Below are 23,419 nucleotides of genomic sequence, written 5' to 3'. Positions count from 1 at the left end.
GTTTTTCAAAAGATTCGCATTGAAGAATTAAGCTTTTTGTGTTGGCAGAGAGGCACATGAATTTGGACATTGATGTGTCATATTTTCTTTGAGAGAACAGAGAACTCATGTACATACATTATATTATTTACTGTTATACATTTAATGGTGTTCGGTGTGAGAGAATTAGAGTTAATGTTCGAATTGAAATGTAGGTTTCATTTGGACAAATAATTGGAAAGTCTCTTCTCTGTGTTTAATTCAGCAATGAATATCAGCACATGTTTTTTCATCTCATCTTTTAAGGCCTTTCGATATAAATTGATGGTTTTACACAGGACTTCACTATCAAAGTGTCAGCAGGATCGCAATACTTTTTTCCAGAGCATTCTATCTTCCAATTATGTTGCTGTTACTGATCCCGTGCATTGGGTCACGTGATTATTCATGTGACCTGTTTCATAGAAAGACATTTCTGAAAATTTCTGAAAAGGCAGCAAAATTCAATCAGCTTGTTTTCATGACAAGCCTGCTCTAGGCATATTTGAGTAGGGGTCATCTTTAAAGTATGTTTCTTATCTCATTCAGAATGGTTTTCCCAATTTCATTAAGGTGAGAGTGTTTTTTGTGCTAAAATAACATTATTTAATATTGTATTTAAAGACATACTGATACTAGATGAGGAAGAGTCATCCTGAACATCTTGAACATTCACAAGCACTATATTTGATTGTTGCCAAGCAGCTTGAAAGCCACGGGTGCATAGCATAGGGGCCGGGTAATATCTAATCATTTTTCATTGACTCTTCTGTATTGTGTTGCCAACTATATCTCAACTCAAATATTTTCTCCCCTCGCTCTTCAGAGGATACAAATGACACATTCAATCATCTACCATGCTGTGCAAGCTCCGGGTGGAAATGGTGAACTGCGACATGCAGAGTTTAAAGTTGCCTTGGCCTGAGAGGCATGCAAGTACATAAGTGCTACATTTATATCAAGTGTTTATCTTCTGTAGAGTAAAGGTTATGCCTCTCAATTCACCCTCATGTGGCGGGACGGTGCTACCCAATATATGATATATTGTATTTATAGCGTGCCCAAATACAAGTGTTTCAAGGTGCGATGAGGCAATGGAGGGGTTCTAGGGAGGACAAAACAACGATCTTACTAGGGCCATTGACATTGAGAACACGCAAGTGCAGGGGAGAGGGAAGGGGGAAGTGCAAGGGGCAGGGAAGGATGGGAAGTGCTGAACACGTGATCAAAACAACAGGTAGTGAGGTCAGCAGGTAGCAGGTGCAAGAATTAGGTGCAGACAACAGGTGTCTAATAAGTGCAGGTGAGGGGAGTGTAGGGTTGCAGATACATACCCAAGTGCAAGGGTTGCCAGGAGGCAGTGCGGGTATGCAGCTGTGTGAGCAGCAATCTGGGCACGAATTCAGAGGGTAGCCAGATGCCCAGGGCAGAAACAGACAAATTAGCAGGTGAGAGGAAGAGAGCAGGCCGAAGCAAAGAGGAAGGTCTTGAGGTGCTTCCGGAACCGAAGATGGTTCTCAAGTTTCTGAGAGGCAGGGAGGCTGTTCCAGAGGGAGACCCCAGCCGAAGAAAGATCTACCACCAACTTGTTGCTTGGAGAAGCGACTGACCCTGAGCAAGTTGGAGGTGGAGGAGCAAAGAGCTCGAGTAGGAAGGTATTTGCAAAGGGAGAGTTGAATGTATTGCATGGGGTTGAAGATGACCCTGAGGTTCTTAGCCTCACAGGCGGGAGCAGGAAGAGGGCCAAGGGAAGCCGGCCAGAGAGTGACAGGAAAGGAAGGTGCAGGAGTGCTGATGAGGAGGATCTCTGTCTTACTGGCATTAAGGCAGAGGTCGTTGGTGGTACACCACTCCTGGATTGCAGACAGTCCGAGATGAGAGAGGGAGAAGAGGTGGCAGAGGGGAGCCTGAAAACGACCTGAGTGTCATCCGCATATCACAGAAAGTTGGAGCAGAGAGTATCAATGGTGTGGGCAAGGGCTGCCAAGTATTGGTTGAAGAGCCAGGGAGAGAGGTTAGACCCCTAGGGAACACCACAAGTAGAGAGTGAGATAGAGGAAAGAAAGGACTCAACTTGGACCTGGGAGGGTCAGTTGGAGTGGAGAGGAAAAAGGTCAGCCAGGCCAGGGCCTGATCAGTGATACCCAGGTTATCACAGAGGTGGTTGAGAAAGATGGCGGTTGATCGTGTCAAAGGCAGAAGAGAGAGATCGAGTAGGATGAGGACAGAGGGGAGATTAGAATCAAGGTTGGAGAGCAGGTCATCACGGATGTTAGGAGGGAAGTTCCTGTGCTTCTGGCTGCTCTGAATTCAGACTGATGGTCATGGAGACAACCAACACAATCAGTGTGGCGGTTAAGCTGGGAGATGGCCAGCTTTTCCAGGGGTTTGCCCAGGTAAGGAGTGATAGAGATTGGGCGATAATTAGCCGGGCAGGAGGGGTCAGCTGTGGGTTTCTTGAGAAGGGGTTGCACAAGAGAGTGCTTCAGAGGGAGGGGAAGGCTCTAGTGGCGAAGGAGTGGTTGCAGAAGTCGGCCAGGGCAGGAGCGAGGGTGTCAATATGATCCTTGATGGTTTTGGATGAACAGAGAAGAACCTGTTTTGAGGAGACATTCAGAGATCAGACTTGTCTAGAAATGTCGTCTGGGGAGAACAGAGGAAAGGAAGAGAAAGAGGGAGGAGAGGCGGCTGGACCCAATAGAATCACAGCAAATAGTGGGTGCCTGTGGGGTTAAAAAGCAGCCTTGATACACTACAGTCACTGAAGACAGGTAAGGACTTTGCAGATATGCTGTTCAAGGGATGAGCTAGCAGTTGCACTTCTGGGATCAAAATAAGGATTGGATGAGCAGGAGCTGAAGACCGATTCAGGGTATCTGGCATGACCAAGTAAGCAGCAGCTACATCTCAGAATAAGTTGCTAGCACACAGCAGTATGTAGCATGCTGGTAAGATTAGCCTTAGAAAGGAGCACAAGGAGTCGCCAGTATAATAGGAAGGATTTATTCTTATAGTTACGTTTACAGACTGTGGCCAGCAAGTAAGTAAAAGGGAGGAACCATCCACTGGCACATGCTCATCAACTGTCTTAAATGGATCATTCAGCAGCTCACTAGCACAGCATTTCACACAAGCAAGTGATGATAGGATAGATAGGATGCATTTTCAACATGTCTCCCCCTAACAGAAACTTAAGAAAAACACTAAAAACGGACTAACCAGGAAAGAAACACATAGGGCAAGGTAGAATTCCCCCCAGACACAAACCTTCCACTGAAACAACCAACCCCTCAAAATGAAACCAGAGATCTGTCAAATACCTTCACAAGTGTGCAATAAACCCATACCACACTCACTTGTGGGGATAACAACAAAATCACTGTCACAACAAATTGCATTACTGAGAGATCATCACACATCCCATGACTGAAACAAACTTGCCATCCTCACAATCCAAAGGCTAGCACACACCCGACAAGACTCAGGGATAAAACCCTCAAACCACCTGCCCTACCCCACAATGCTGAAGCAAAAATGTAAAAGACACAGAAGCTGACGCACTCAAGCATACACAAGGGTTAAAGGATACCTCACCCAAACAACTGTTTGTACGATTGTCGAGTTGCGTGTTATAAGTAATAAAATAATAATAATAATAATAATAATAATAATAATAATAATAATAATAATAATAATAATAATAATAATAATAATAATAATAATAATAATACAGAGTAAATCTTCCAACAACCAACATCCACACCCCGGCAACCCTAACTGTGGACAGCAAGGACAAAGCTAAACATACAACTGTAACAACAAAATACAATACTGACTTTACATAAGTGTGAGTCACCTGCAGCGCGAAACATCCCTAACGTACACTGGAGCGCATATGCAGCCATGTCAGTCACAAAAAGTAGAATATGTAGGCATTCACAGTAACACAGTCCCCCGGATATATCTCGCCTAAGTCAATGAATCAATTAAAATAGTGTCAAACACCCACAAACTGAATAATACACAAGGAGGATGCAACATGGGTAGCACACCGCTCAAAGCCTAAAACTGCTATAGCAGGCATCATTCTCACCCATATAATTTAACATCGGTGAGGTGCACCTTCCTGGGTTAACGGTTTGCTAGGCCAGGCAAGCCAGCAAAGCAAACATCAGTGCAAAAGGTCCTCTAAAACTAAGGCAGTCTCACCTACCCACAAGGCAATAAATAGGTAAAACTGACACAGATACCTGTACGAGAGGGTCTTAGAGGTTGCAGGTCCCGTACCAAACGTCTGCCACAGGATTGTAATCGGAGGGGAAAACAAATCAAAACACATGCATGAAGGTCTCAAGCCACATACAAGAGCCTTACCAACCTGATCTTCGCAAGCACAAATGATGATGAGAAAGTAATGATGTATTTTAGTTGTCTCCAGGTGTAAGCATGTATAACATCAGGAGCACAATTTCTGGCCCACAAGCGCAAGTCACATTGTGGACAGTGTTTCCTAAAGATCATCTGCAATACCCCAGGTTGTAGGCAATTGATTAAACAAATTGATCTCACTTTGCTTAATATTTAGAGATTTTCCTGAGACAGGACCTGCCCAAAGCTCCTTCTCTGGCCAAACCGGCCACTCCATTGTGTGCCGCACACCACCAGTACCACAAAACAAATTCACTTAACTATAGCCGACCTTTGTGAGATTGTCCTACTTCAAGGATCTTGTGTATCAGGAGTTACTGGTTGGACCAGATATCCATCTGAGAGCAGCCCATGGCAATGTTATTATGGGAACGTGTTCCGCAAAGCTTCCCTCCTGTATACGTGTAAGCACTTCTGAGTGCACACCCAATGTCGCATGCATGCGGAAGGCAAGCATGCACGGGTAGCCACTGCCGACATCATTCAAGCTGTGAGGCTGACAGTGCAGAGCTCTTCTTAGTCTCGAAGTAGTGCAGCTCCATACTTGTAGCACGTGTCATGACGCCCTGAGAACAGCCTCACCAACAATAAGGACAAGAGAGGAGGAAGCACGGCACTAGCAATTTCATGGGGTCAGGTGGCCCATTACCCATTGCACCGTGGAACAAATCATTGACCACAGCAGGTACCCTGAGCCTCTCCACAATGCATCTACGGAAAGTGACTGTATTGCAAAGTCAATCAGAGGTAGCAGACTTCCAGTGAGCTAATGAGGTGGCAAGGCACACCTGGGCATAGGAGCAAATTACAGATCAGTCAGGGTTCAAATTGGTAATGTAGCTCAGGAACAGCGCTGAAAACATATAGGCTAGATAATTGATCGATATGGTGCACCAATTTCTTGAATATCTATATCACAACACTGAATACCCTAATATCCAGGCCTGGCTCTCTGCTATGATCCACGAGGACCTCACACCCCAGCAGGCCACCTGTGCCAAGTGCCTTGGTTTCAACATCAACTATCACCTCACATTGAAACAGCACACAGCAAGGAAGACAAACGGTCTGGTACCAACTTTCTCTCCTGTGGAAAATCAATCCCTTCATCCCAGAAAACAACTTAGATATGTTGTCCAAGCCTTGGTCCTCTCACAACTGTATGGTGGCAATGCTCTTTTGGGAGGCCTTCTGGAGACTACCCTGGGACCCCATGATGTGTCCTACATGCTGCAGAAAGACTCTGTAAAGGAATCTGCAAATTCAACCATATCTCCCCGACCCTCATCGAAAAGCACAGGCTCCTGCTGCAAGCCTGTATCATCTTCAAATCCTGTTGCATCATCTGCAAGGCTATCACCCTGAAGTGCCCAAGCTACCTCACGAGAAGTCAGCATCTCCAGAGGCATGTGATCCACCAGAAATAAGGAAATGTGGTACAGACTTGAATTACGACAGCACAGAAAGGAATCGACCAGTAGACATGCCTTCTCTGTCTATGCTCTAAAACTCTGAAACCTCCTCCCCGTCAACTTCAGAATCTCCCCATCAATTCTAAAGTTCAGAAAAGACCTCAAGACCTTGCGCTTTAAAGAATGGCTCCTCCCGAACACCTAGGTCCACACCCACTGCACTCCCAGCCTACCTGAGACTCAGTGACCACGGTCACCTCACCTGGTTACTTGTAGATCCCTTGCTGCCAAGGCCCCCCTTCATGCCCCCAGTTAGCCCCTGGTCCCTTTACTCTGCTTTCCTCACTATGTTCTTCTCCCTATGATTGTAAAGTGCTCCGTTGCTTCCTAAAGCTAGGTCTGCAATCAATAAATACTCATAATAATATAAATAACAATATTCTTCAGTGGATGAACGAAATCTCCGATTTATTGAACTGAAGAAAACAGAGCAGCGGTTCCTAGGAAATGAAACAAAAAATGCCTTGATGAATGGATGTTTAGATCCTAGTATTTAAACACCACCTATAGCCTCAATTCCTTCGAGGATCTGCCAAGGTTAAGCTTATAAAGTCACTTGCGAACCTCTGGCAGCCCAGCCCCTCAGTTAAAGTGAGGAGAAGGTTTTTAATGGCAGGACTGCATGAGGGTCATTTGCGCCAGTGGATGAAAAACACATTTTTCAGTCTACCAAAATATGATTGTCTAATAAGTTCAGACGTCTGTATTTTTTATTTGTTTGTATTATTTAATTGATGTACTGGCCTTAACCATTAGGTGTACTAGCTTCACAAGTTATTAGGAAAAATTGGAGGCAAGTTCTTAAGCGTTACCCACCCGTTCCAAGGCCAGGAACAGGTGGCATGGAGCCCAAGCTAAAGGCGCGAGCGCAACAAGGGCTTTTAACTAGAGCCCCTGGACATTACCACCCCTTCCAGCCTTTGGAATGGATGGTTAATGCTACTAGCCTACTAGCTGGGACGGGGCTAATTTAAAGTATTTACTTTCCATGAATGGGTTGCCTCGTGGCATCCCGTTCTTGGAAAGCGAATACTATACAAACATCAAGTCCCTCTTCCATTTCCATGGCGGGCCAAACGGGGCAGAGTGGAAGGAGTGGCAGAACAGCTGCGACAGTTGTACTTGCCGCTTTCACAATTAGGTAAGTGGGATGGGGGGGGGTTGAAAAAAAGGGAACAGAGGGTGAGGGGAAGATGGCGGCCTAACTGGCCATCAAGTGGCTGGGAATGCGGCCTAGATCGGCAGTATCAGCCCACATTCCAAGCCCCCCTCCTCCCCCCAGGGTCATAACGTTAGTTATGGCCAACTCCATAGTGCGTCATCGCCCTTATTAATATTGCGAAATTACAGCGGTGATATAGGTACATTTTTGGAGGGAGCGAACTACAAATAAGATTGCCTCCATGGAACTTGCAACCATAGCATGGTGCCACTTAAGGCCGGAGATGCAGGGTGAAGAAGGGGCATTGGATCCACTGGGGTGCAGGCAAGGCTAATTACATTTTTAAGGAGAACAGAGAGGAAGCCATTGGTGAGAGAGAATGTGCATAACAAGGTTTTCAACTATATTACTCAGAAAGCTTAAGTTAAGCCTGCATTCCGAGCAACCCGATTGGTTATTGCTGCCTCCCGGGCTGCTAATAGTGGACAAACACTATTGCTATTTGCATTATAGTCCTGTTGGACAGCGTATTGCTGCTGCCCTCCAGTACACCGCACACAGCCGATGTTGTCCACGATATATGCTCCTATATGATTTTTTTCATAGATCTTGTATGGTTGGCACGTTTTAATTAGATGCAAAAAACAATACCATGGAGCGATTCGGAATCATTCTGATGTGCCTTTGTTTTACTTCACTGAATAACAACTAAAGATAAAATTAAAATCCTTTTCGAAAATCCTAAATTTAGGTTTGGAAAGGAAGTTGGCATTTTCTTTGCTTTGATGGCGCATTTTGCTGACTGCTTTCTGACTCGTTCCTTCAGCACGTGCTTTGTTTCTCCAGTGCCTGGAGTCTGCCCCCCTCGACTTAAGCTCTTCTCACACTGGTATGCTAACCTCAGCAATCTATAAAAGGAACACAATTTCAGCGTTCCCGAGTGCAATTCATGTGTATGCTCTGTAGGATTAACACAAAAATATAATTTGATGTTAGAAAAACAGCATGATGGTTCAAAATGTTAGCTTTTATAGTCTGCACTCAGTGCTGGAAGTCGCTGAAATCGTGTGGCGTGAATAATCAAAACTACAATATACCTAGTGCCTTTATGCTACTGCCATTGTTTTTCTAATACAAATCGAAAATAAAATTCAAATGCATACTGACTGTTGTATGTCAAAAATGTATCAAGGTGAAATTAATTTCGCTTATTTGTATGTGATTTCATTACAGTTTCGGCTCAAGGAGTTTTCGTGACAGAATGAAGAAAAATAAAATATTAAAATAAACTTTCAATGGAGTAAAATTCAAAAGTTTAACATTCACAAACATTCTCTCTTCGGTAGTAGGGGAGACTGACAACATTAAACTAGTAAAGCAGCCCTGAAACAACAATGGCAGACCAAAGCAAAGCCATAGCAGGGACTGCAACTTTAGTTCCGGAACACGGGCACTACTTGGGGAACGACCACTACAGCTCTATATCTCTTGCAAAAGTCCACAATCCTAAATCACTGGCATCCACATTTTTGATTTTGAACAATCACTGTTCAGTGAGAAAATGTCTCTTTAGAAGTAATGTGGAAAATCACTGCATCAAGCATAATGGGACTACTCGGTTATAAGCAGACCTTGATGGAAGCAGAAACACAGCGAGTCACCACTGGTTAACCAGGAGAACAGAGACCACCAATGTCTGACCAACTGCTGAAGAGAGAAATGGCACTTAAAGGTTCTCCCAAGACCATGTGAAGGCATGTCAGGAACAGAGCATGTTGCGGAATGAGGCAGAGCAGAGATAAACAGACCAGTGAGGCCAGTGGGGACAGGTCATGGGACTCTCCATCAACTGGATAACGTCATGAGAAGTAGGGGTAGTGGAAGCAACACAGCAGTGGGAAGAGGCGACATGGAGGTGGTAGCTCAAAATGTTTTATCTTGGCCCTGCCATTCCTTGCTAGGAAGCCAAGCTGTCAAATCCGGTCACCTGCTTGGGGGATCTACAGTTTGACTTGCTTGATATGTTGGGTATTATAATTAAATTAAAAGCATCTAGACCTTCTGGTCCTGATGGACTGCAAATGCTGTTTTAAAGCACAACCCTTGCTTCTGGGGCAACATCATTAGAACAGGTATTATACCGGGGAGCTAATGTCCTCTCAGAGCATAACTACCTAACATTTCGGCAAATGTACTACAAAATTGTTAATACATGGATTTCCAAGGCATGAAATAGGCAAATAAGAGAACCTACACTATTGAATCTCGGGCTTGCCCAATTCTAAAACCAAATGAACAATTACAACTTCGAAATTCACATTAACCTTTCCATTTCGCAGGCCATTATTGGAGAATAATGCCCAAGCTACCACACTAAGCACTTACAAAAGATCTGTCAACAGGTTTTACATTAAGCACTGGATGTAACAATGGTTGAATGTGCATTGAGACTTCTGAAACAATGTATTCAGCCTATGGCACACCTTTCTTGATTTGGAAAATAAAGGAGCAGAGAAGGCATTAGTAACAAACAATGAATACTCTTGTTATTGAGTGATAATTTCATGTCAGGCATTGAACGAGTCACGATCACCACCATACCTCCTCCAGCCTGCGCCTTTGCTCCTTCTGCTCCTCGATGCGCTTCTGCCTCTCAGCCAATAGTTGGCGCTTGTGCTCCTCATTCTCCCGCTGTTGCTGCTCCAGCTGCTGGCGCCTCAAGGCCTCAGAGCGCTCTTTATTTGCTAGCTGCAGCCTGAAGAAGTCACGCCTCAATGTCGACTCCCCAGGTAGGTTTAAGATGGAGCTTCAATTTAAAAAGGAATAGAATCGCGCCAGTGAGACTATTTTTAAAGAACAAAAGAAATCTCACTACATTTATTTTTAGTTTAAAAAATGCATAAAAATGGGCCCTCAATTTGGGGTATCGGGTTCGATTTACATAACAAAATAACCATATGTGTATCGAAATCAGAATGTCTAATGTCCTCCTGTAAACAATTTGCATGAAGAATGGAATATGCCAATTCCACCGACCAATCAGGTTCAACTGATAGAACAATCCCACCAAAAATGCAAAAAAAGTGTCAGAGCATCAAAATGTACAGATATACTGAGCATATAAGTAAAAAAAAGTTAAACATGTTTATTTTTTAAATACCCTGAAAATCAGGACTAATGTCTACGCGAATTCTCCATTTCTAATACGAATAGGGGTGCTATCACCTTTTACGTTAATTCTTTCAGCATGGTTTCTAAGTGATTGTTAAGTAACATCCAAAGATGCACCTTGGGTTTACAACCATCTTCTGGGTTTCCAGGAGCTCAGAATTGTAATGATCACCAAGAGCTATAGCCAATATAGTATTGTCAAAAGCCTAAAATAAATGTATATTTTGTATATTTTAAGTGCATATCTTATGCTGCAGACGAGGGGCCATGTTACAGGAATGTTGCATCAGTGCAAGTGCAATTAGCACTAGGGTAAATATGACTAATTTAAAAAACATTGGGCCCCATTATGAGCTTGGTGCTATCTTGACAGTAAATCTTCCGAGATACCACCATACTCAACATTCCCCTTGCTGCCCCTTGGTTCGGCGGTATAACCACCAGATTACAGGAGGCGGTAAGCGGTGTTAGTTCCCATTAATAGCAATCTATTAGGGGAGGTTGCAGTATTACAGCTGTAATACCGTCAAATTGGCTGATTTTGGGCAGTAAGATGGAAGAAATACCTCCAACTTCTTGCTGAAGGTTTTTCCTCCACCTTACCCTCATACATCGTAGTTGGGCTGTGCGGTAATACGGTGGTATACGGTATTACCACAACATTTTGCTGCACCACCCAACTCATAATGAGGTAGATTGTGTTATTTACAATGGTGACTAGATAGAATTACGCTTTATTTTTTCAAACGGGTACCTGACGACAGTCTCCGCACTTCTATTTTGTTGAACAGATTCAAGAGCACTATGGCCTGTTGACGAATATCTATATAAATGGATTCAAAACAGCACAACCGAAATATTGTAAAGTATGGACAACATATTAGAATTCTTTTGAACTTACAATATATGAAAAGATAAAAGAATAAGAGCAGTCTGGCACTTCTATGGCTAAGAGTGCGCACTTTTTAGGGAATATCTTTTCCTTATTATTGCATGAGCTCCAAATACTGGATGCTGATATCCAAACGTAGCATACCAACTACATATGAGGCCAGCGGGGTGCAACTTGAGACCTAAATAGCTTTTGGTATGGAAGCAGGACAGCAGATGATTTCCTCACCCTGCTATGACATTGATTGTAGCAGGCCCTGACTTAATGTTGGGCTTTAGTGATAAAACCCATTGAAAACTACAGCAGGATGTGGCATGAACTGGGGAGCAAGTAGTAGGCCAGCAGGCTCAGGTACTAGTGTGCCCGGGCAGTTGTTGTCTACTTAAATCTTTGCCGGTAACTAGAAGCTCTTGCCGGCTGAGAACCCTGGAAGATTGCCGCCGCCATCCAGTAGCCGATTCCTATGGTTTTTGGATCATTCTTGGCACAGTCAGATGTGGACAATCAATGATCTGGATTAAAGCAGTGTTGGATGGCTTTGTAATGTGATTTTACAATCTGTTCAGGTGCCCGGCTCTGCATACCTTTGTATTTGTATTTGATTTAAGTGCTAAAACTCTAGGGTATCTAACCTAACTAAAATGTCCAACGTATTGGGAACAAAAGATCAGACTAAAATGACAACTAGAAAGAAGGGTCTTAATAGTGTCTCTAAAAGAATAGAGAACTTCGGTACAGCCAATCAACTCAGTTAATGCATTCCATTGTTGGTCACCTAGAACAGAGAAGGACCTGCCAAATAACCTGGCCTATGGACATTTGGGATCACTATGGTATTCAGGGTCCTGACTCGGAGGGTAGAGAAGGCATGCCATTTAAGGCAAATGTTCAACTCAAGCTGTGCTGAACTTTAAAGAGCTTTGTGCGTAAGGGTCAGCAACTTTTAAGCCAGTGCATTTTCCTCAGCACAGGAGAGATCTGATTAGGTCCATGCATATTAGTATCTATTCATGTCACTATGTTTTGTAATACCCGCAGATAGTGAAGATTATGCTGTGTAATGCTGACATACAGGGAAATACAGTTATTACGTTTTTTTGGTATAATAATGGCTTCTGATGGTAGTTTTCTTAGCAGCATTCTGTAATAGCTTGCAGAACTAATAATGGTATTTGCCTGCATAGTCATAGCTGTAGCGATAACTGCAGTGCGCACTCTTTCGGAGCAAGTGTTTGGGTGCCAGTCATGTTCTTAAATCTGGGCCTCATTATAAGTCTGGCAGTATGGGAAAAGTGGCAGTAATTCCATAACCGTCACTTTTCATGCACCACCCACCTACCAGTTTACCGGTGGGGGTTGAATGATTTACCTCCAACTCGGGACCCCACTGGCAAAATAACAGGCGTATTACTGGCATCACTAATGGTAATAATGGCAATGCCCCCCCATGGGGTCCTCTGGGACGCCATGGAATGGGGAATGAGCACTGTTTCTGGCACCTATCAGGTGCTGGTAGCGGTAGGTCTGATGGCCGGTATCCCACCGGAATTACCAGCAGTATACTGGCAAACCATCCCAAACACTAATAAATGTGGCATTTAACATTAAAGTATATTTGAGGAATGCATGGCATACCCAGTAAATGCATGCTCCAGTCATTTTAAGTAAAGTGTGATCTGTGAAGGCATCATGAAGTTAGACACAGACAAAAGATTCAAAGTTTAAACAAAAATGTTTTATTAACTGAAATGTCAGGGTGGTTGAAGAACTAACTTGCCCTATCCTTAAGGTGTGATTTCCCTACCTAAAGAAACTAAGAAAAGTGAGAAAGTTCAACTTAAAAATCTGTCTGTGTCCAAAACCTATACTAGCCCTCACAACTAAAGCAAAACAATTTGTAGGGATATCAGCAATACAATAAATTGTGTTCCAAAGAAAGCTCTGAGCTTCTTCGAGCGCCTGCCTTATTAATCGGCTCCTCTTCCTCAAGTTCATAATAGTTCCGCAAAAGTCTCGGGATTCCCTCTCCCAAGTTCAAGAGTGTTACACAAAACCTTGGGGTTCCCTTCCCAAATTCAAATCAATGCCACTTGCACTTGTTCTCACCTTTTCAATATTCAATAGCAGCTCCAGGCCTCCTTTATACTCTTTCCGGGTTCTTAACAGTCCAATCAGATTGCTTTCTGCTGTTTCACTTCAGCTACCTCTTTGGCTTTCACAGGTTGGGTACACTAGCTTAGGCGCAGTTGTCAGACCACGCGATCCACCCATTACAGGTTGTGCAACCAGGAACCCTAGGCTCTCTAGCCCACAGAGGTTCTTCTGTATCTGTACCTGTGTGAGCGTTCACACTCACTTGGATTCTCTTTGTCGGCTTCTTGGCTTTACCACATTGTGTTTTCTCCTTTGCCAGTCTTTTCACCTTGTCATAATATATGTTCATATATTTGAGATGGTTTTCTTCCTTCACCACTTTACTTTTGTGCTCTTGCAATCTTCCATACTTGCTTTCTTTAATGCTTCATATGACTTGTGTTTTGCTTTCAATAGGTAATGTTGGAATTTCACACATACTTGTCATCAAGGCAAACCTTTGCCAAAAGCCACACTTTAGTTCAGTATTCAATTGTTGTGACTTTTCACTGCCGCTTGCATATTACATTGTTCTTGAGTTTCCCTCTCAAACCATTACTTTGGGTTAATTTCAGCGGGCGTAGGCTTTCCCATTCATTCTGCATCTAATTCTCACACAGCCCCAGGAGCTCCCCGGTTGGAGTGCTCTCCCCACTACACTCACCGGTCCCTGGCGTCTCCTCCAGGCGGCTGTGCTTTCGATTCAGTCTTCGCCGACACGTTTGCTTTCAAACGCGTGCGCCACTCGAACTTCACTTTCTTCTCAGATCTCACAGCTCCATCCTTGCTCTGTGAACGATGTCCGTCACCTTTCTTCTGCGTCCGCAGCTCTGGCTGAGCACCGCCAACAAATGAGGCTTCCACACCTCTGGCCGCCTTTTGTCCCCGCCTGGCCCTTGGCTCCATAGCTTCTTCAAATCATCTGCGAGCATCCTGGCTCACCTGCAGGATTCACCACGGCTGCCTCCTCACACAGATGATTCCCTGCTGGTCCCTTTGCTGCTGGTCTCCTCCCTTTTTATACACCTGCAACCACTTGACAGGTTGCAGGTTTGAGTTCCAAATTGCAATTGCCTGGTTACAATTAGAGGAGTAGTCGAGACATGCTTGACCTTTACAATACTCTGCAGGCCTCTTCCTCACCTCAGTACTAGAGTGGTGAAATGGCTTACTAGTGTTCACTACTCCTAGTCGCCTCTTCCTCATCCCAGGGCCATAGTGAGTGGAATGCGGGGAAATTATGGGAAATGATTTACAATAGCCCATGAAGGCCGAGGGAGGGTGAGGTTGATTTTCTGAAGGGAAAAGGGGAAACAATTTCTTGACTGGTGATATCCTCCCTAATTCCCAAGGACCCTCCACCCAGTGATCCTCCCTTGCTTCTCCACCCCCAGGGTCAGGATCCTAAAGTGATGGCCTTTACCTGGACACCCGAGAAGAGGACACCAATGGGAGTAGGTGGTAGGATACCCTCAAGCTTCTAACAGAACACTCTATTCACACATAATATGCTGCTGTGTGCCTCGTGTGACAGCAAAATATGCGAGAGTGGAGTTTTCACTTTAAGTGAATGGAGTGTTCATTTACAGTGTCGGCCCTGTTTTCCTTAAATATTCTGTCATCCTTAACACCACATTTATTAGTTGTTCTGGATGATAATATATTTAAGGACAGTAATGGAGCTGATCGCTCCCTGCGCCCTGTACGCCACCACGCCTAAAGGGTAAGTGTGCCTAAAGTGCTGTACCGAAACGGCCGGTGCCCAAACGTTTGTGTACACATGTCCTACTCTGCAATAACTACTACTAATGTTTTCACATTATATTGTATCAGTACAGGGAACTTGATATTGTAATTTTAGGGCCTATGGCCATGAACGTGGGCAGGGAGTAGGTAGGAGAGATCATCAGAATGTATGTCTTTTTTTTATACAACCCAAGAGGTTTCTCCCCTATTGATTTCTAAGGTAACCCCAAAATAGCATGTATATGGGGGATGTTGGTATCATAGTCTTCCTCCGAGCAAAGGATCTATGTGTCATGAGCAAAATGTTGGCATATAGTGCCCAGTTCTGCAAGGAGACTGTGCAAGAGTGTATGGTATACATTCTAAGCGAGAGCGATATACAGGACCATTTTGGAGCACAGTAAAAGGACGAGGTTCAGGTTCAGTCTGATGGATCCAGCAACATAAGGAGTTACGTCTTGTCCCGATATAAAATCTGGAGAAAGCTTTCCATCCCTTCCAGGAGGGCGAGTTCAGTGTCTCGGTTAGGGTGGAACCCTGACTGCCAGTCTCCAAGCATCTAATGCTCTCCTGTATGAGCTTGGAGCTGTTTAGAAACTAGGGCTGGGCAATATTGTTACATTCTGTTCCTCCAGCCAGGGAAGTGAAATCTGTAAGATTCCAATCCATTTTGCCACAATCATCTGTTTGGCCATCCCACATACCGAAAAGAGCAGTGCACCGTTTCTCTTGCCGTATCGCGAACTGAAACAAGTCACACAAGGTTTCTCGTGCTGCTGCACGAACAGAGCATGGATCAAAAAGTGTGGCACAAAGTTTCTCGTGCCGTTGCATGAGCCTACAACCGTACGAAGAAACATGCAAACTTCTCGTGCTGCTGCGCAAACTTAGCATGTATTAAAAAGAGAGGCACAAAGTTTCTCGTGCCGCTGCACGAACCAAGCATGGTTGGAAAAAACCATGCAAAGTTTCTCATGCAACTGCACGACACTACCACGGATCGATAAAGACCGGAACAACGTTTATCGTGCTGCTGCACGAAACTAGTAGGGATACAAAAAAAAGACCCATGTGAAGTTTCTCGTTGTGCTACACGAAACTCACACGGCAACGAAACACCACGCTCCATGCTCCATTAGCGATAATGAAATGATCTACTCAAAACCTCAGTCAAAATGCTATGATGTTCCTGTGCCGCGTTCTTATGGATGTTATTTTCCCATAAAGTTTTGTTTTGTTTTTCCAACTTTTCCACCATTGACGTTTCTCTTGGATCTTCTCACTTCTTTCTTGTACTATTTGTCTGCAATGGACAACATGCCTAGTCGTGTGTATTCCTCCCAGCACCAAGAGGTGCGCTTGTGCAGCCCAAGCAGACCTCCACATGTTCGCTGGTTGATGATTGCTATGGCTCATGTTAGATTGTTAGATTACCGCAGCAGAGTGAATATGTGGTCTGTTTATCTAGACTAGAGTCATACAAAGATGGACTAGAAAACAGAGAAGCATAATGCAGATATGCTTTTATGGAAAGAGGATTATGTACTAAAAAGGAGAGACTCTCGAGGCGATAGTTTATTGTGCTGGGGAAAATAAAGCTGCATGATCACGAAAACGTAGATTCTAAAAGCCAAGTGCTTCATCTTGGAAAGATACACCCCGGGAAGTCTGGATAAAATTAGTGTAGTGGAGATTAACATACTAAAATCTCTGACCCCCAGGGAAAATACAATGCAAGAGGGAAGCCCTCTGGAAGGCAGTTAGTTGTGGATTTATATTATTTAAATCCTGCCTGAACTTTTCAATTCCTGTAGCAAGGGGGCATCGTTGATCATAGATATTAAACTCACAAGACTGCTGAGTTTGCCCCATAGGATATCATACAATTGTCTGCAAGTCTCACACTGACCCGAGCCAGGCCTATTGTCACATTATATTGGTGCTTGAATTCCACATGGGCCAAGTCCAGTGCATTGCAAAGTTCATTTCGTGTATCTAGTAAATCAATATGTTCTTTTGGGTGCAGAGGGGGCTGAAATACAAATATCACATGTTTGTACAAAATAGACAAATGTTTCTTAAATCAAAATGACCACTTTTTCTGCAGTCTTAATATTAAGCAGGACAAGATGTACTCTTCTTTAAAGTACATTCTTCAGTCTTACAGGGTCAATGCATCCTTGTCCTTTATGCAATATGTAATTTGCAGAGTACAGTTCATGTAACGTCTAATGGAGATTTAATTATGATCACATGAGAGAAAGTAGCATTTTACCTTGGCTCTCCGGAATCATTTTCTTCCTCCTCTTCTTCACTCCCGCTGTATTCATATTCCGTCTCATCTGCAAGAAGCATGTCAGGTTAATGCTCTTAGCGGACACCAGCACTACGTAAGATGCCAGTCAGATGAAATTGGCAATTTGCTTGATGAATGATTTTGGATTAAACAGCATCGGAGCACCACAACAAACTAATGGCCATGGCTGTTCAAGACCATTTTGGAATGGGGGGCTATGGGGATATGAAAAGGCATTTGTTTCACATTGATCCAGCTACTAAACAATGCCCAAAAAATCAATTCTTGAGGCAATATCACAGAGGTCAAAAACAGCTCCACTGCAAATATAGCAGGCATGTCTCTCTGATGGCAACCCCCAAACACAAACGTGGAATACATCAACTAGGGCATTCTGGCTCATCAGCCACCTCTCCACTTTTCTGGATCTAACTTTGAGAATTAATAAAGAAATCAAATTCATTTACCCAGTTTAGACCACAGACTGTGTTCTCCAGTTCTTCACATCTCATATTACAATAAGACTGGCAACAGCAAGGTACATTTTTACTAAAAACTGATCGAGCAGTGTCATGTGTAGGCGAAAGCAGGTATTACTATCAGGGTATAAATATATATATGTATATATATATATATATATATATATACACACACACACAAAATAAACAACAATGAGTTGGAGGGTTCAAGTCCCATTCTGGTCTATTTTGATGGTTCTACTTTCCCTCCCATTCCACCTACCAGAGTACAGAAAAGTGCAGTATCCGACTACGTTCCCACACAGCACAGGTTAATCTTGGCACCATCCCTTTGACCTACACTGGGTATTTCAGAGTCGTTGACAGCGCTTGTATTATGCCGATCTGCAAGTGAGTGTGACCTAATGGGACAATTTGATTGCAACGGAGGAGGGTAAGTGTCAAGCAGGGTACTGCAGAGGAGCAGCTGAATGCCTCTGCAGGAAGTCCCGCCCCATACTTCCTGTTTGTTGGAAGTCAGATTGCAACATGCACGACACCAGTGATCGGGTCTATTACAGAGAGAGCCTTCGAGAAAAGGTATCCATTGAGAAAACCCTATATGATCTTGCAGGAGATCCCCGAAGGAATATGAAGATGAGAGAAAGATACATTGGTGATGTCACAAGAAATAAGGCTGGCGCACTGCGAAGGGTGGCTGAAGAGAATGTATGGACCTTATAGAATCTGATGACGAAATAAAGAATCGAGGGAACTTTCATATGCAGAATGAAGATTGCACGTATGAAGAGCACTGCAGTAAATGCAAGCCGTTTAACTGTACAGATGCAGCAACGCAAGTAGACTAAGTAACCTTAAGGGCTAGCTATACGTACTGAAAAGACTGCAGGCTGTGCCGCCATTATATAGAAGCTGGACATCGGTGTCACATATTTAGTAAACTCCGACCCAAGGAGAAGGAAGGATCGGAAAGCTGTGTCGCAGCAACATGAAGCTAAGGGCATGGAAAGGCCTGGAGAGCTGTCTGGCCTGGTGTCAAAGGATGGAGTGGCCAAGAACTGGTTATCTATCCTTAAAGAACAGTGAATGTGAGACGCTGAATCAGCCCATGTTAAGGTACAAAGAAAGAACACCACGAGTGGCAAGTTTATTAATTCAAGACAATTAAATGCTGCAAAAAGGCCGAAATACGTTCTCCTGTCACGTAGGCTATGCATAGAAATAAAAAGGTGGGAATGCTGCTCTAGACTTCCGACAGCGTGTGCCTGTACTCTTATATTTCCAGGAGCAAGGATACTTGCAAGGCCAAGTTCAAAGACAATCTGTTTGGCAGAAGGCATGAGCGATGAGAGATGTTGGGCTACTTGGGTGGGGAGACACAGTCTAGTCCACCCACTGACACCTGGAATACCAGCTTACATGCAGCTAGTGAGCTGAATCTTCCAGAAGGGCACAAGCGTGCCAACCAATTGTAGAGGGCCATATAACAAAGGGCCTTATAGTTTGAGAGGCAATGGTATACCGTGTACTTAATAACCGTTGAAGATGACTTGCACTAGGGGTGGCCATAAATTGTCCACCTGACTGTAGAGACCCAATCACAACCCGCCCCTATATAGAAAGTATACTTAGATGTTCCCCTTAGGCCAACCACAACCCCCACATAGATTTATACTACGTTTGCCACGTAGTATAACGTCATGTATGACACATTTCTAGTATATAAATGTTTTTTATGCAAAATAATTGAGAGCTTGTGCGACATCCGTCACTGTCCTTTGTAACTTGCTGTTTGAGACAATTGATAATAAAACAGTCAGTCTTATTATTTTGTGTAAGAGTTATTCCGCATCCCATCATTGCATGACATATTACTGATTTAAGGACCCCGAGTTCAGTATTCCTACTCAAGATTCAGCTACTAGCTCTGTTGTCTGGACAATACTGATGACTGACAACTGGCTATGCATTAACTCCTCAAAAACAGATTTACATGTGTCACCCCATACCCCCCCTGTTTTGCCTACAGCCATGGGTGCTGCCCCCTCCTGTGTAGCAGTTGAAAAAACGTGGGCATTACTTTTGATGACCTGTTTCCTTTGCCCCTCATATACAGGATACTACAAGGAAATCACACGATCAAGCCACATGCTGAAACATAGCCTGCCTCTGTTAAATAGGTTTCGCAAAGTGGAGGTGGCCAATCCCATGCCACGGTCCTCTCCCGCATGGACTAGCTGGATAGCTGGGGCTCCCAAAAGGCTTGATGTATTAAAAATAAGGCAGCTCAGCTGACCCTGGACCTGAAGACTAGAGAGAATATCACACCAGCTCCAGTCATTGAACTGGTTTCTGGTGGCTCGCATTTACACTCCTGCGCCCAATCCATTGTGCCTACTTAGTAGCTGAACCAAGGTATTTGCAATAAGAAAATCATCAAGCACTGTGCTTCCCAACCAGAATGTTGGCTAGCTCATTATCCTGCTCAATATCCCATTGCAGAAGAAATGTAGTGGTTGCCTTCTCGTGGCCCACTGCTTATTACCTATATTCAAACTGCGGGCCTATGTGCTTGCTTTTGCTGTATTCTGGTAAAGGGAGTTACCGGGTGAGAGATTGTACAGGATTGTTCTTGATGCCAATCTCCCATGACTCTCTCGGACTACTGATGTCTGTGCATGTTTCTGTGCTTTGTGCGCATCATATAAAATCATCTCCTTTACAGGGACTTCATTTGACCAAAATGTCTGGGGAAGTGGAAGTGACATCACACGACCCTTGACCTCTGATGACATCACAGTAAGTGATGTCATTTGACCCCACCCCAAAGTGACATCACGGCAGGCGATGGAACACAACCTTTTACCCATGACAGGAAGTGGAATCACATAGCATTGTCAGTGAGTACACTACGAAAAATATGGTTATGATATCACGGTAATGTGATATACATTTCATACAAGAATGATCACCATATGCAACGTTAATATCAGTGTCGATATAGGCACATATTACCAAATTACTGTGAATGCAAGCAGACGTCCAAGGCCAAATGATAATGTGTTATTATATAGCACTTACGCTTAAGTGCTTTATATAGAACACATATACATAAAATATCACCCTACCTGTGTTGGTACTCATTTAGCAACCTCAGATGGATGAAAGGGTGATTTGGCCTTGCCAGGATTCGAACCTGCAACCTACAGATCACACACACACACACACACACACACACATCTCAGCAGCAACAGTTCAACCCACTGAGCTATTTTACCGGTTATAGCTATCTTACCGGCTACAGTAACATGAGCAATTACATGTCTGAATGTTCTCAATGTCAGAAAGCAAATTTCACTCTGTAGTGGACACCATAAAACTGGTAAGTGAGATTTAACAGCAGGCCAATTCATCTGCAGGTCTGGTGCAAAGTTGGCCATATGTCAAGCCTGCGTGGATCTACTTTTCAGGCTTTGGAGGTTGGCAAAATGCATACCATTGGCAGAGTTCATAACTGCGTATTAAAGAATTTAGAGTATTGCAGGGAGAGCAGCGCACTCACATGACATCCTGTACTCTGGGCACTCGTTACCTCATACATGCAAACAAACATCCTGAACAGCATCCCATGCATATAGGAAAGACAGACACATTACAACAAAGCATTAATTATGGCACAATGACATCAAGGGCTAACTTATGTGCTATGGTCAAACATATCGACACAAGATTTTAAGCAGATGAATTTTGTCAAGTGAATGAGGAGACCGAGATGGAATGTCTTGTGATGATTGTAAAAGAGACAACAGCAGAAAAACACATGCTATAACTAAAACTTGCGAAAAGCAAAATATATAGTCCGAAATGGGTGCTTATTCTACTGTAAATGCTTTTTAGCAGTTTTTGTCTGCATTGTGAATTTGAGGTGTTTTTGTCTGCATTGTGAATTTGAGGTGTTTAAGAACAGACGAAATCTGTGATTCGCCCCTGAAGTGAGCGTGAAATAAACCTTGAATGAGTCTAGCAAATAATGATTGTACTGAATTCAATAAAGACAAATAATTGTATATTCCCATTCTTTGTTATTTAAGGTCACTACTCAAAGTGTTACACATGTGGAACCCCATTTTTCTTTTCTTTTTAGAGGCCTGGACAAGAAAGCCATCCACTCCAGAAACAAAGAGCCAAATGACAATTAAATAATAAATATATCATATATATATATATATATATATATATATATATTCAGTGAAAAAACTTTGTTAAAATGGACATTATGGTTCAAAGTAAAACCGAAAACCCCCTGAAATTCGGCAGTTATGGTAAGATAAGCAACCATAACTCGCGCCGCCGTGCACTGCTAACACTAACACCCAGGACATCAAAGATGACATCACAAATGTCATTGAACCGGGAAGTCCGTCCTTGGAGCGAACAGAGATATCACTAATTTTTTTGCCTTATATTTTGGTCATTTTAAAAAAAAAACTACTGGACGGATTTACACCAAATTTGCAAAAGCATGCTTTCGGGACCAAGCCCCCGCTCCTGCCGTGTAAATCCGTCCAGCGGTTTGGGCTGTAGGCGTGCGCAAAGTTTTTTCCCATTATGTCTATGCGGAAAAAACAAAAGTTTTGGGACCCCCCTATAACTTTGCCCCCCCTGGACCAAACCTCTCCAAACTTTGCAAACAAATTCAGAGTGGGCCATATACTTTTTAATTTCAAAGTTTGGTGAGGATTCGTCCAGAGGGAGCGAAGTTATAAGCAACCCAAAAAATGCTCTTCCTATGGAAACACCAACTTAACCATAACTACATGGACGCTAGCGCGTCCATGTAATATATAATACATATATATATATATATACATATAGATATATTTATATTTTAGGGGTAGCAAGGAAGACCCCCCCTAGTAATCCCCAAAGGACGTCCCTGCTCCTTTGGCCTCCTTTTTCCCGGCTCTGGTCAATGAACTGGTGCCAGCCGAATGTAGTGACTGACTCTGGGAATGACTTTGGCAACCTTTCTCTGACAGGGGCAAGTCTTCATTGAGTCCATCTCCAATCACCCAGGGGGCCACATCAGGTAGCGGCCAGAACACTCCATCCCCTAGTGTCCCCCTTTCCACACAAGTTAATACTGAGTTTGGGCAACTCCCCAGAGCCCACTCTTTGATGAATAGACTGCGTGCAAGGAATTTTCAGTGTTTTCGAAGGTTTGGTCAGGCTTTTTGGGATAATGATAATGTTGTGTTATTTATATAGCACCTTTATTCAAAGCGCTTTACAGAGCACATATTTACATACAATATCACCCAACTGAAATTGGTACTCATTTATTGACCTCGGAAGGATGAAAGGCTGAGTTGGCCTTGCCGAGATTCGAACCTGCGACCTGCAGATCATGCTGAGATCGCAGCCGCGAGCGCTCAACCCGCTGACCTATCTCACGGCAAGGATGAAACATATCCTTTCTCAAGGAGTACTGGACAGCTGCTCTTCTGATAAAAGGGAGGGGAAGAGACAAAGATTTAGACATATATTAGTGCCTCGTCTCATACCGCCCTTTTAACGAGAAAACACAACTGTTTTTCAAAAACTGTTAATCGTGTTCTCTGT

General features: G+C 43.5%; 1 protein-coding gene across 11 annotated transcripts in view; it reads right to left on the bottom strand.

The window, feature by feature from the left end:
• TNIK (TRAF2 and NCK interacting kinase) overlaps positions 1–23,419 on the bottom strand; it is a 1,364,982-nt gene that overhangs the window by 319,748 nt on the left and 1,021,815 nt on the right. For all 11 annotated transcript variants that reach the window (XM_069618746.1, XM_069618750.1, XM_069618745.1 and 8 more), the window contains exons 11-12: positions 17,298–17,364; positions 9,682–9,886 (exon numbers count right to left, since the gene is read on the bottom strand). In XM_069618746.1, the coding sequence (XP_069474847.1) occupies positions 9,682–9,886; positions 17,298–17,364 (272 nt within the window). The remainder of the gene's footprint in view (positions 1–9,681; positions 9,887–17,297; positions 17,365–23,419) is intronic.

The sequence above is a fragment of the Ambystoma mexicanum genome, chromosome 10 (genome assembly GCF_040938575.1).
Source record: "Ambystoma mexicanum isolate Mex_15411 chromosome 10, UKY_AmexF1_1, whole genome shotgun sequence".
Classification (NCBI taxonomy): Eukaryota; Metazoa; Chordata; class Amphibia; order Caudata; family Ambystomatidae; genus Ambystoma; species Ambystoma mexicanum.
Note: the sequence above shows the minus strand (reverse complement) of the source record. Positions and strands in the feature narration are given on the sequence as shown.